The 14010-nt window shown below is 41.0% G+C and overlaps 1 protein-coding gene across 1 annotated transcript; it reads left to right on the top strand.

Annotated features, from left to right (window-relative positions):
* The first annotated feature begins 6695 nt into the window (after positions 1-6695).
* CCN6 (cellular communication network factor 6) lies at positions 6696-13730 on the top strand. The gene is made up of 5 exons (XM_009097116.4): positions 6696-6746; positions 9974-10247; positions 10604-10846; positions 12846-13039; positions 13446-13730. The coding sequence occupies exons 1-5, from the start codon at positions 6696-6698 to the stop codon at positions 13725-13727; spliced, it is 1044 nt and encodes a 347-aa protein (XP_009095364.3). The 3' UTR covers positions 13728-13730.
* Positions 13731-14010: the final 280 nt, after the last annotated feature.

Below are 14010 nucleotides of genomic sequence, written 5' to 3'. Positions count from 1 at the left end.
CTCCAGTGAATTTAAGGTGATCTGAAAGAGACCTAAAAAGGCAAGGGGTGGAGGGATAGATGCATTATTGAGAATGTATAAAAGAAAACCCTAATATCTTTCTTGCTTTAAATTACTTTGGGAAGATTTTCTTCCTGTTTCCTAATTAGCCATGCCTGGTTTATTCAGAAGCCTCCTGGGTGTCTGCCCAGGTACTCCAGGGTATCCTTCCTCTGCTAACTGGTCAGCAGGAAAGGCAGGATGAGGTATTAGGTACAGTGCCTGCACCCCTCAGCCGTAGCTGAGGTCTCCTAGGCAGGACACCAGAGCAGTGATGAGGGGACACCTGCCTCATGAATGATCTGGCTCCAGCAGCACTAAACCTTCTGTTTCTCTCTTCCATTTAGATTTCCTTGGTTTTGCTTTCTGCCACTGCATTGTCCCACTTGGAGTCAGCACCATGTCCCCCTCCACATGAGGGGACAGAATTGTAATGAGGCAAAAAAACAATAAGGTGACATCTTTGAGTGCAACTTTTGCAGAATAGATACGGAGAGTTTTGTAGCTATCAGTAGGACATGACACATTTATAGAAAATGCAAATGAAGTAATCCTTTAAGCAAAACAGTACTGAAAACCTTGGATCTCAGACATATTATTCTCTTGTTTGAACTGTCCTATGGGCTTTTCTGGATTGCAAATGTCTGATTCAGGTGCAATCATTCCCCAGGAGACTGCTGCCTTAACCCCTTCCTGTTTGTTTTTTTTCTTATCCTTCCCCTTCCACCCACATGGCAAATGAGACTTGGGCAAGTCACCTGCTAATTCCTTCCTGCCATCTCTTCTCTTTCATCCTGATGGTGACAGTGAATATGTTATTTGGACTGAAGAATTGGGATAAAATAAATGGACATAGTTGTGCAACAGAGGTGTTTGCTTTTCCCCTGATGATTTACAGGGAATTCTGCAGTAGGCATGCAAGAGGAAGGATAACTGTACAACTGAATTGTTGAGAGGGTCAACCCAACAAAACTCAGGTGCATTTTCCTGCAAGCTGGGCAAGCTTGCAATCCCTCTTTTGAGTTGATGTGGGGTTTTGATTTGATCTTTGTAGATTTTGATGCCTTTTCTCTGAAGGAAAATGAAAAAACCCAAGTGTGAATGATTAAACTGGGTTTTCCATTGGTTTTGCATTTGGACACAAATACCCTGAGGTGAGATTCTTAAGTAGAAAAATAAAGAAATTTCATACCTTCATTTTCATACCCTTGTCATAAAGAGGTATGGGTTTTTTTTCTCTTGGATAATTCAATGCTTTGTAGACCCTGAAAGACATAGCCTGAGGGCTGGGACAAGAACTCTTTTATGCCCTTTCCAAAATCTTCCCATTCAAGCATCTGAACATGGGCTGTTACCACCTTTGTGAACCCTGGACCCTGGCCAGATCTGCTGTGCCCACCCAGCATTTGCTCTTTGGACTTTCCACCACTAGTTCCCCTGCTTCTGCTTTTTTTTATGTACCTTCAAATGAAGGAATAGATCCTTTCAGCCCTGAAACTTGGAGCAGCTTCCTTGTATGCAGGAGGAGGGATGTGGTGGTGACCTTCTTCCTTCATGAGGAGAAAGACGTGGAGATGACGCCACCAGCAGGGAGAGCAGCAGGCACAGCCTTCCTTCCCCTTTCTAGCTGTTTCACTTCTTGAGACACTTGGCATGGAAAATGGGCACCAGGTCTGGCCAGTGCCCTACAATTTACATGTGTTTCTGGGTCTATAGAGAGCATCATATACTTTTCCTGTAGACCAAAGAGATGAGTTTGTGTTTTGGTGCCAAAATAAATCTGGAGATAGCAATGTGAATACATTAGTATTTATGTGAGATTTTTTTTAAGGTATGTACTGTAAATAAAATAAAATTAAAAAAAACCCCCAAAAAACCGGCTGATGGCTTGGGAAAAAATACAACTCTTTTTTTGTGTCTCTCCCATGCCTTACCCTCAAGGAAGGTTTGGGCAGGACATTGACTAGGACCTTATTTTCATTTCCATCAGGAATGTTTTTTAGCTGGCACACAAACTACATGAGCAAATAGTTCAGGAGCTTGGGAAGCTGCTTTACTATTTCCTCCTATAACTAACAATGGAAACCCTTTGAGAACTGTACAAGCCTCAGTGGACATTCACATGTCTCCTGACATGCAGGATTAGCTGCCCTGCTCAAATATTTATCCTGACTGCGCTTCTCCCTGAGGAGCAGCTGCCTGCCTGCTCTGCAAAGCAGCGCCGCTGTGGGGGAGAAAGGAAGGGGAGGCCGGAGCTGCCAGTGCTGGGGTGCCCACAGAGCTGGGCTATGAGGAGAAAAGCTGATTTGCAAATACAGTTTGGGTTGATCTGAGTTTGTTCTGTCACAGTGAATTCAGCATCAAACTGAAAAAGCAGAGCCGCAGCACTGCGTGCAGAATCGGCCAATTCCAGTGTGTAATAGGTTAGCTCGGCACAGTTGAGCTTCTTTGCCTTGCTCGGTGGGCCCCCAATTTGTCTTCATTTTTATTCCTTCACTTTAGCCTGTTTTTTGCAGCTTGTGCCTTTCTGGATTGATTGCACAGAGCCTGCCCCACAGAGCTAGGCAGAGCACAGACTGGTCCTGTTCGGTGTGTACAGATATTTTTAAATGATCTGTTAACCAGAAACATGGAAACTCAGGCTGTCTTTGATGACAAATATTCAACTTAAAAAATTCCGAGAATTTCTAGTTTCACATTTCAGAGGTGTGTGCTTTGGAATACAAGCACTTTATGGCATCTTTTCTGTGTTTAAGGCATGTTGGAAGAAAATAAGATACAGACAACTGCATGCACATAAATCAATTTTGAAAATGGGACCCAGCCTTAAACCTGCATGTAAATTTCTTCATATACAAGGTCTCCTGTTATAGCTCAGAGAATCTTTATGAATTAGTTTGGAAGTAGAGCACAGCTGAAACAGAAACAGTGGCACACTGTGGGGAACATGGCATAGCTGCTCTTGTACAAAGCATTTCTACCCCTCCAACAGCGACCTTGGTGTTGCACATGCTATTGCTGAAGTGAGTATGCAGGACAAGATGAATTTCTGTCTCATTGGAAATACCTCCATCATCCTGGGAGAGGCTCCTTAGTCAGCTTGTTGAGAATGTGCTGTTGTTGTTGGTGCTCCAGGAGGAGAGGTATGGAACACTTTTGAGCGCAACTTTTGTCTGAAATTCAATTTGAAGAGAAGAACAAATGGCCCAAATTTACAAAAGCTGAGCTGCTGACCAGCAGAGAAGAGAGGAACCTCACAACAGTGCATTGGTGGTGGGCGGCTGATTCCTCTGCAAGGACCATCACAGCTCCTGGCCTCAGGCTTCCAGCTGGGAACTTCACCATGCCTTTGAGCATGGCTAATCCCGGGACCTGGTGCATGCCCCATGCTGTCTGGCAACAAACCTGCCACTCCCAGCAGAGAGATGTCTGTGCCTCGGCATGCCCAAGTTGCCAGCAATAGCAAGCAGAGCTTCTAGCAAAATCCATCATGTTTTTGGAGCACTGTTGTTTTGAAGAAGGCAGTTCCTTCCAAAGCTCAAGTGAGCAAATGAGCAAACAGCATGTGAGACAGGGTGAGCCAAGGGAAATGTTATCATATAATGTTCCTATTCCTTTTTACCCATCTGTTTATTTATTTGAATGAAGAGACACAAACTGGAGGTTTGACTGAAACAGGAGTCTCTCTGCAACATCCATGCCCAAAGAACAATGAAACAGGACAATGTGCAAAAATCTTCCTGTCAAAAGGTGAATTCCCAGCTCTAGTGTGAGTCTGGAACTAAAACCTGGTTATTAGGAACAACCAATCCAACCCTGGCTTTGATGGATTTTATTGCAGTAACTCCACCAAGTCCAGCAGGGAGCATTGAAAATCCTGGCCCACAACAAGTATCAATAACAAATACCTCTGGCATTTTGTCTAAGACCTTTTATCCAGTTAGAATGCATGGTTATATCAATTTATGGGTTTATAACTCATACTTTTCCATCTCTTAAGACAATGGTTTTACATGGCATATTTCACAGACAGGAAGATGATTTTTTTTCACCAAAGAGATGTGTGCAATATGTAGAGGTCATTGAATATGCAACTAAATTACATTTCTGTTCAGGGTGGTATTAGAATGGCACCAGATAGCAGAGCAGGTTTAGTTCAGGAAATGAATGATGCTTTTTGTAATCAAATCTGCAAGGAAGATTTGGCAAGGAGGATGCATACAGACAAACTATTGCTGAGTCTGGACATGACATTAAAAACATTAGTTCTTAAGTTGTGGGGGATCACTAAAAGCCTGCAGGAGAGGAAAAGGGCAGATTGCCTCCGTTTATTGAAATCAGAGCCAATACTATGAAATCAGAGTCAGCTACTACAATTGAAATCAGAGCAGAAACACAGACTACCATACTCAGTAGCCAAAGCCCTGGTGCACTATTTATGCATAGGAGTTAGTGCTGCTGTCTTTGTGGTCTTATGGCTACTTATGCCAGCAGGGATCAGAGCTGCAGGTACTGCAAGGTCCAGCCTCACTTAAGTGCATTTGCTAGGGAAAGGCAGTGAATGCACGTTGTTGTTCTGCAGAGCTGAGTCCTACCATAGCAGGAGTGGTGCTCCTAGCAGCAGGCCCTTTTCAGGCTGAAGAGGAGAAGTATGCTGACTGATTTGCACACATGTGAGCATTCCTCCAGCCACCTAAAGTGACATTTTATTGTGATATATCACCAGAATGTCTTCCTCAGGGAGGAGCATTCCTTCTACTCCTTCCAAACCCAACATTTTCTATCAATCAGCTTAATTATACTCTGAACACAATTTTGAAGTTTCATTCTCTAAAGATCAGATAACGTTCTCCAGGCGATTCCAACAAAATACACCATATAAAACTATTTTGTAATCCTACAGAAATATCTCTCTCCTATTTCCCAAGAGTGGGGACCATTATTAACATCAGACCAGTGTTTACCAGGTCACACAGAGCATTTCCAGTCCTGCACCGGTCACATTCTTTATCTCTGCAATGATAAAGACACATTTCAAATGAATGCTGTGTGCTCTCCTTGCAGTACTAGAAGAAGAATGGATGTGCTAATCCTCTTGCCTTCCTCACTTCTTACAGGCTGGAGAGTGAAAGGGATGTCTTTGGGGCTGCAAGAGAAAACTGAACCTGGAATGTCCTCAGACAGCCAGCACTGCTCACTATTATCCCTCTGAAAGGGTGCCAGGAGAGGTTTTGCAGCCTCCACCCCTGGAGGTTTTCCAGATCCAAATAGACAGAGCCATGAGCAAAGGCAGTCTGATCTCAGAAGGAACCCTGCTTGAGATGGGCTTGGGCTAGAGACACTCTGGGCTCTCTTCCAGCCTCAACTACCTTCTGATTCCATGAAAGAAGCTATGTTTTGAAAGGATACAGAAGAGACTTTAGAGAAACTGGTGTGCTATGTTCATAAGCTTTCAAGGGGAAGCACAAGCTTCAGTCTGCACTGCCACACACCAGAGAAACATCATGAAATGAACTGATCTGCTGCATCCACTTGTCACCCAGGTACTGCCTGACCTTCATCTTGAGTTATGTGACAAAGTGATTGTGCTGAAGAAAAGCAGTTTTTCAGTGTTTTACAGCTAAATGCTCAAGAGTTTGGTGGGGTAGTTCAGGGTGCATTTGTAACCACAGAGGGCATGTGGTGCTCCAAGTCCAGGAGCCAAGCAGAAGCGCTTGGACTGGATTTGATTCCCTACTCCCACTACTGCCTATGTCCACGCATGGCTGCTGTGTCAGTGTGGTCTTTAGCAGCCTCCCCTTGTAACTCTTGGGCTTCAAGAGGTGCCTGAGCAAGGACAAATGTGAAAGAAAAACATTTACCAGGGCACCACCAACATCTCTGCTGCAGGGCTGGGGCATTTGTCTTACCCTGGTGACCCTCACTTGTTAACCTAAAAATCGAACACATCACCTTGATAGTATAAGGGGGAGGGAATTTGGAGATTTGAACTATCTTGTCCTTAAATGCCATGACACAGCAATAAGACAAGGTGCCTACTTCAGAGAAAAGCACATTAGTTTGGGCTTTTCCATTAGGATTCCAGGGAAAGAAACAATGTCGAATATGTAGCAACATTTAAACACTTTATAGCATCTCCTTCCCTCTTTAGAGAGCATGTACTGACAGTGAATTTTTATGCAGTGATTTGCTAGGCACAATACATTAGAAATTTTGAAGAACTCTGCTTTCTCCATCTCAGAAAATACATGTATTTGGGACTCTGCACTTCAGATTTCAGAATCTCCTGCAATATAGATTTAAAGACAAGTTAAAAATAACACTGCATTTCCAGCAGCAAGACTTTAAGAATCAGATGTCACCCTACCCGACCTCAATTAAATCTGGCTGAATCAGCTGGATGGGATCAAGCCGGGTGTGAATATCTGTATTCTAGCAGTGGGCAGAGAAAAGAAGGCCAGTTGGAAATTTCAGTGTGAAGCTGGTTCAGTACGAAGAGGAGAATTTCAAGTGTGAATGCGTGTATGTGTTCGTGCATGTGCTGGGGAAAGTTGGCTTGGCAAGGGAGACAGAGGAGAGCTTTGTGTTCAGTGCTTCCTCTGACACAGCTCAGCCTGTTCCCTATCTCCCAGTTTCACTTCTGAATGTGCAGGAACATGCGGTGGCTCCTTGTTCCCACCATCTTCATCATCCCTTATACTCAACAGGTAAGTTCATTAAAAAGAAGAAAAAGATTTTCCCTTTCCTCACCTTGTCCCAGTTAAAAGTTTTTATTTGCTTTATGATGAATTAAATGTCAGAGAAGTAAATTCCTCATAAAGAATATGCTTATTTACTGCTTTACTGCATCAGTCATGTTTTGGTCATTTTTTTTCTCTCTGTGCATTAATATGCCCTGGTGAGAAGAAAAAAGTGTTAGGCAAGCTTAAATTGTTACTGACCTTGCTTTCTTTTTTTTTTTTTTTTTTTTTTTTTTAACAAGCAAAAATTACTATCTGATGCAGTAAGAAAGTAAACATCTTATCCATGCTCATATTCCATATATACATGTATACATGTGTTTGCAAATATATATATACGCATGTAGAGTCTGACTTCAGGCTAGTTTTACAAACCAGAAAAGAACCTGGGCTGTGTTATACTTTGCCTCTTATGAGACAATTTTAAGTGATAGCTTTTTCTAAAGATATTTGTGCCAATTTCATTACTTATTTACCTAATTTTGAAAATCGACTTTACGTGTATACAGTGTATTTTTTCCTTTACAATTAAGATGAATGTCAACAGAATTTTCAAATGTTTGTCTCCCTCCCCTTTCTGCCTATTTAAAGCCAGACTGAGATAACCAAACACTAGTGATAATACATTGCCTATTTTGCTATTTGCTTATTTATGCCATACTGACCTTGTTCAATCTTTAAAACATGGGAAAACAAAGAACACATGAAGGGTTCTTATACAATGGTCTCATTTTCTGATCTGCCCACAAGATCATGAAAAGTATGCAGGGGGCTTGTGTGATGTGAATAGCTTTGGTATAGAAACCTGGGGAAGCACAAATTAGAAAAATATTTGACCTGTAAACCATACAAGCAAACTTTACATTTTCATTGTAACTTAATAGATATGTGAAGATTTTTCATGTAAGCTGAAGTTCTCAGTATTTCCAGAGTTAAAACTGTCAGATATTTGCCTGATAATGTTTTTATTTATTTTATTACTTTGTAAGTAAATTTTTTGTCTCTCACCTTTCAGCAGACATCTTTCCCTAAAAAAAGGAGAGAAAACTCCCTTGAGTAGAAGTCTGTAGGTTTAAAGCATGTTTCAATTTGTAATACAAATTAAGCATATTGGTTGAAGCACATAAGATTACTTCTGGCTACACAGACTCATTTTGAAACATGATATCTGATTCAAGCCACATAACCTCATATTGCTGGCATATGGCCAAATTCCTGATGATAATAATAATAAAAATAATAATAATATTCTGCTTCTAAAGAATGAAGCAGCAAGTAACTGTTTCCTAAAGCAAATGTATTGCCTTAAACACCGTTAAACATACAGGAACGCTTGCTTGTCTTGTTTCCAGATCAATTCTTAAAGAACCTTTATATTCCAGTGCACACATTCATCAAATTAACATTGTGGTTTATAGGAAAGGCTTAGTTACCTTAAAAAGTATACTTGAGTTAATTGTTTCTGTATTATTGCTAAATTTAGGTAGAAAGGATTAGAAGAAATCCTTTAACAAATGACACATTTATGAAACCATCTTCTTCATACTGCCTGGAATACCCCATGACATTGTTTAACATCCATCTACTATATGAATTGCTTATGTAAATTAATATCTAGCTTAAAAATCATCCAGCCAAAGGAACTTGAAAGCTACTACTCTGGATCTTCGTTAGTAGCTGCAGATTAAGATATCCTAAGTATAGTTGCAAATGACCATGAAAAATGGAAATTAGGGGCAGAAAAAAGGCTTTTAAAAGGTCATTTACTACTGCATTCAATTAAGCCAGCTCAATTATGCTGCAAGAGCTTTCCTGGGCTGTGATGTATGAAAGGCTGAATTCTGCAGATACTTCCAGTTTGGAAATTAAGCAGCAAGGAACCCCAGCTGAATGACTCCTTTCCCTCAGCATCTCTGGTGGAGGTGATTTCTACACCAGTAGATCCTTGCAGTTTGGAGGAACAGAAACTGATAGGCTTCCCATGCCCAGAAAAATAATAGGATATACGTTCTGGGCTTTTTTTTGCAAGCTTGATGGTGATACTGGTGCCTGATGAAGGGCTTGGTCTTCTTTCCCTTTTGCTCTTTGGGCAGTCAGAGCTGTGTGATGAGAGTGGCTTCCAGGCCCTGTGTTCTATAGTGGTCAAGTGCTGTGTATGTCCCCACTTAACTACAGAACCAGTCATCCATGGAGAATAACTGTACCACGATCTGCATTTCTGCTGAAATCAGCAGCATGAAAAGGTTTAAAGCTAAGATCTAAACTGCTAGGTTTTAGTTGTAGTTCTTAAAAAATGTAGATAGATTATAGTAATCTCAAATAGATCCTTTCACACTGTGCGAACTTAATCTCCCCTCATGCCTCAGAAAAATCAGCCCATCAAGAATTAGTTTGTCCTTCCTTTACTTAAAAAAAAAAGAAGAAAAAAAAAGAAAAAAGAAAAAAAGACATGAATTCTGAGACAGAATGTGTAAACCAGTAAATTCTGGCTAGATCTTGACTTCCTACTGCTGATACAAATCTCTTTAATGAGATGTGGTTTTGCTCTGTAAGCTCTGGATTCAATGAAGGCTTAGTCATGCAAATAAATTCACTCTTAGAAAGAGACCTATTAAACTCAATACAGCTACTTGCCTCCCTTACTAGGATTAATTTTTTGCATCTAGTACAAGAGCATTTGTAAATATTATAATGCTCCTTCCCAAGCATCTACTCAAATTTTAGAGCAAAAGTAACATTCAAAAGAGGTTCCCTATTTTAAAGTGGTCTTGCCATCAGAACTGGCACACAGGACTGTGGCTGGCTCTAAAACACTGTGAGGAATCAAAAGCTAATTAATTTGATAGAGGGTTTCTAAGAAGAAATACTTACAATAAAACCACCATCTAGTTTAAAACACTTTAAAAACTTATTTTCAGTTTTGTTCTATAGAAGGCAAAGGAAAGACCAGTGAATTGGGTTTTGTACAAGCAGTAGGCCAGGCTCACTGGTGGAACATCTCAGGGTATGACTGATAAAAATGGTCCTCTGCCTTCTACCTAAACCTCATAGCCTTTCTCACTTTTTGATCTTGTGAAATGAGAAATGTTGCGTATTTTCATGCAACTTGTCAGTTTTTCCATCTTGACTTCATTTTATGCCATTCCAGCAACACATACTGCATTCAGTGCTCAAAATAACCCACTCTGTGTAAGTTTTTCCACAGCCAACCAGAGCAGCCTGGAGATAAACCTTCAGAAACTGGTGAAGTCCAGCGCAAGGAGGTTTGCCGCTGGCCGTGCCGCTGCCCGCCGGTGCCAGCCTGCACCCCCGGGGTCAGCCTGGTGAAGGATGGCTGTGGCTGCTGTAAGGTCTGTGCCAAGCAGGCAGGAGAGCCCTGCAATGAAGCAGATGTCTGTGATCCCCACAAAGGGCTCTACTGCGACTACTCAGAAGACGAGCCTAGGTATGAAACAGGCGTGTGTGCATGTAAGTTGCTCCTTCATGTTCCCTTCTTGAAATCCAAGAGGGTGGGGACCTCCAGGTGAATGGTTTTGGAGGAAAACTCTGCTTGCAGGTGCTGCACAGCTCTGTGCTAAACAATTCATCCTAATTTAGTCCTCCAACTGCTCAGTCAGAGAATTTGAGAGTAGGGCTGGGACTGTATTTAAACTTACCTGCATTAGTGAAACCAGGTCATTGCACACAAGCCTGTTATTGGCAGACATGTTGATGTCTGATTTACAAAGCTGTGGATGTCATAAAGACTGATCACATTTTAGCACCCTGTTTAGCAAGACCCATGTGCTCTTCCCAAGTTAGTAATTGTTGTTCACCATTTTCAGATCTGGTAGCTGTAGGATGTGAGCTCAATGGAGTTTATTACACCAACGGGCAGACCTTTCAGCCCAACCGGCTTTATAAGTGCCTGTGTGTCAGTGGTACAATCGGATGTACCCCTGCATTCACACCAAGGTTAGCAGGAAGCCCCTGCGCCAGAGTCCCAGGCAGAAAGAAGCCAGGACAATCCATCTGTGGCCTGGGACAGCACAAGCAACTTCAGTCAACCAACTACAGACTGATGTCAGGTGAGCCTGACTACACTGGTAAACTTTTCTGCACATGAGCCTTTCTGCATTTAGTGCTCCTGGCTCCAGCAGCCAGGCAGGCAGAGCACTGGCACTTGCCCAATTCCCGCTCAAGGCTTTTGCAAGAGTGACTGTTGTGTCCCACTTACCCCTCTTACTCTCAGGTCACAGACTCATTTCTCTAAACCTAATAAATGGGAAAAGCAGAAAGGCTTTTGGCTTCTGTCACCATGGAATTGGCCAAAGCATCTTTCTGCAGAGGTTTGCTGCTCATCGGATCAGCCCAATTAGGGATGCTGCTGGACAGCCATTTTGCAGCCTGGGAACTGCCCCACTTTTTCCTGCTTTGTGGTGTTAGCCAGTATTGGCTTTCACATACATATATTAACACAACACAGGTCACTTCTTTCAATAGAAAGCAGAAAATTATAAAAATTGCCTTAGTGGCTTTTCGGCATTCACAAATTTTGGTCACTGCAAGAACAATACCCCCCCAGTTTTTCATTCAGTCTGATCAAAAGCATTCATCAGCTTGTCCATGCAACTCTGTCAGTGTCAGTGGATATTCCCTTTAACTCCATTCTTGCTCTGCTGCTAACACTAGTTCTCTTTTGCACTCTAAGGAAGCACCATTGCCAGAAGCAGCTATGCCAGCACTTCCCTAGTCACAGCTGCTATCCTTGTACCATTTTCTTCCCTGTGCATGAGCAACTTTCCATGGTGAAAGTCATCTTTGTTACAGGCACCAGAAAGCAGAGCGATTTATTTGGTGGCAGATGGAATCACCATCATGGATCAGTAAAATGAAAGGATTGCAATGCTTATCAGAAAAACTTTATCAAAGGCTGCTGAGTAGGTGCACATTAATCAATGTGCAGGTAAATAGTCCTGCTTACAAAACCTGAAGTCCAGTTTGGACAACTTCTCACATGTAAGCAGAGGTCACACAAGTAAGCCAAAAAAAAAAAAAAATCATCCCTTTCTGTTGGGCTCAGTTCAGGGACCCAACACCCTGTCCCTGTGGCAGCTGTACGATGCTGCTCTTTGGGAACCTTCTGAAGAAAAACACCTGGAAATTTTTTTCCAAGTCTTCCCCTTCCCAGTCCAGCAGAAGTATCTTGTCAACTTGTCCATGAATTCCATGGATGGCTCCATGGGCTAATATGTATTTTGAAAAGCTCCTTTTCTGTTAGAGAGGATAGTAAGTATTAAATTTCACTTTACTTCTCTTGCTTTGTTTTCTGGCTTTCCATTTCAGTTAGATTTACCTAATTCAGATACACAGAGATGTAACTAGGTCATACTTTAAAAAATGTACTGAGTATAAACAACCATTTAACTTCCTTTTATTTGTTGCAGATCTGTGACAGGCTTTTAAAATGCTTGCTTCAATGAGATCTTTAAATTGCTGTCTACTTTCTAAGTAGACAGCAATTCTGGTAATTCCAGGTAATTCTGCATGTGCTCTTACATAAATGCACAGATTCCACATAGGTTTTTTGTAGAACTTTTCCACGGCAATTTTGTTTCATTTTTTCAAGTGTACTCCACCTAATCCAGCCCTCAGATGTTTTAGTGGTATCTAAAAGTGATTAGATAATTTTATTTCTCAATACAAAACCTAAAGTCTTATCAATATCTACAAAGACACAAATATTAAAGTTCTCAGCAGCCTTTATAAACTATGCTTGGCCTAAAAGAAAAGAAAAATCTGGACATTCCATAAGAATGCCACAATTAGATCTTTTCACACAACATTTCCATCACATGAAACTGGAAGGTCATGTAATACTTGCAATTTCATAGTCCTTGGTAGGATCTGAGTATCCAGTATCAGCAAAGTGTAACTGCAGCTCAGCTGAATTTTGTATAAATGTTATTTATGTCTCATTTTTAGGTTTACCTACAGAAGTACCTTCATGAACAGAAATCAAATTCTTATCCTTGTATTTTCAATTCATCCTTTTGGGGCTGCATAAATAAAATATTGCTATCTTAGCTTACAGAAGCTTACCACTAGTTTTGAAGAAAAAGTGCCTCATACAGGCAACTCCCTGGACACCCTGTTCCAGGACCTGTGGCATAGGGATATCCAGCAGAGTGACCAACGACAACAGAAAATGTGAAATGAAAAAAGAAAAGAGATTATGCTTCATCCAGCCTTGTCTGACCAATATGTTGAAGAAAATAAAGGTATTTTCTAGCATAAAATTAGTTCCTAATAGAAAATTAAAATATTTGAACTAATGGAAAAATGGATGCATTAGCAAGTATTAATAAAACATTTACTTCTTTCTTTTTTATGGGTTTTAAAATAACTCTTCTGTGTTTTCTGCCATTAATGTTCATGTTTCAATAGCAAACTACAGATGTGCAATTTCAAACAAAAGAATGTAATGTCCTGAAATAAAAGCGCTGCTAATGCTTTCCTGATGCGCAGTCACTCTGAAAATATTTCTTATTTGTTGACTGACAAAGGAAAAAAATCAGGCAGCTTTCAGACAGAGGAACTTTCAAGATATTTCTAAGTAGATGTTGCAACTTTTTCTTCCATGACCTGCAATTAATGTTCAGGGTTTTCTTTGTTTTAATATTAAAGATTCCAAAGGGAAAAACATGTCAACCAACTTTCCAGCTTCCAACAGCAGAGAAGCTAATTTTTTCTGGATGCTCAACTACTCAAAGATATAAACTAACTTTCTGTGGAGTGTGCTTGGACAAGAGGTGCTGCATTCCTAACAAGTCCAAAATGATCACTGTACAGTTTGAGTGTCCCAACGAAGGCTTCTTCAGGTGGAAGATGATGTGGATAACATCGTGTGTGTGTCAGAGGATTTGCAGTGCTCCAGGAGATATATTTTCCCAACTCAAACTCCTATGACAAATTACACCACTGACTATAACACATGGAGTGCAACAGCACATTCAGACCCTGAAGAGTCAGCATAATTCCCTGCCACGACAGTGTTTATAATGAAACTACAGAAATGAATATTCACTCGTTTATTAAATAGCACCTGTAAAATGCCAGAGGGCATCTTTTTAAATGTAACTGTTTTTACATGGGGAGATACATTCCAGAAGCACTCAAACAAGAACTCTTGGTGACTGTGAAAGGTACAGGAAGAGAGCTTCATACCCCCTTATAACAAGCTTTTGCCTAC

This window comes from Serinus canaria, chromosome 3, assembly GCF_022539315.1.
Source record: "Serinus canaria isolate serCan28SL12 chromosome 3, serCan2020, whole genome shotgun sequence".
In the NCBI taxonomy this organism is placed as follows: Eukaryota; Metazoa; Chordata; class Aves; order Passeriformes; family Fringillidae; genus Serinus; species Serinus canaria.
This window is presented reverse-complemented; position numbering and strand designations above follow the sequence as displayed.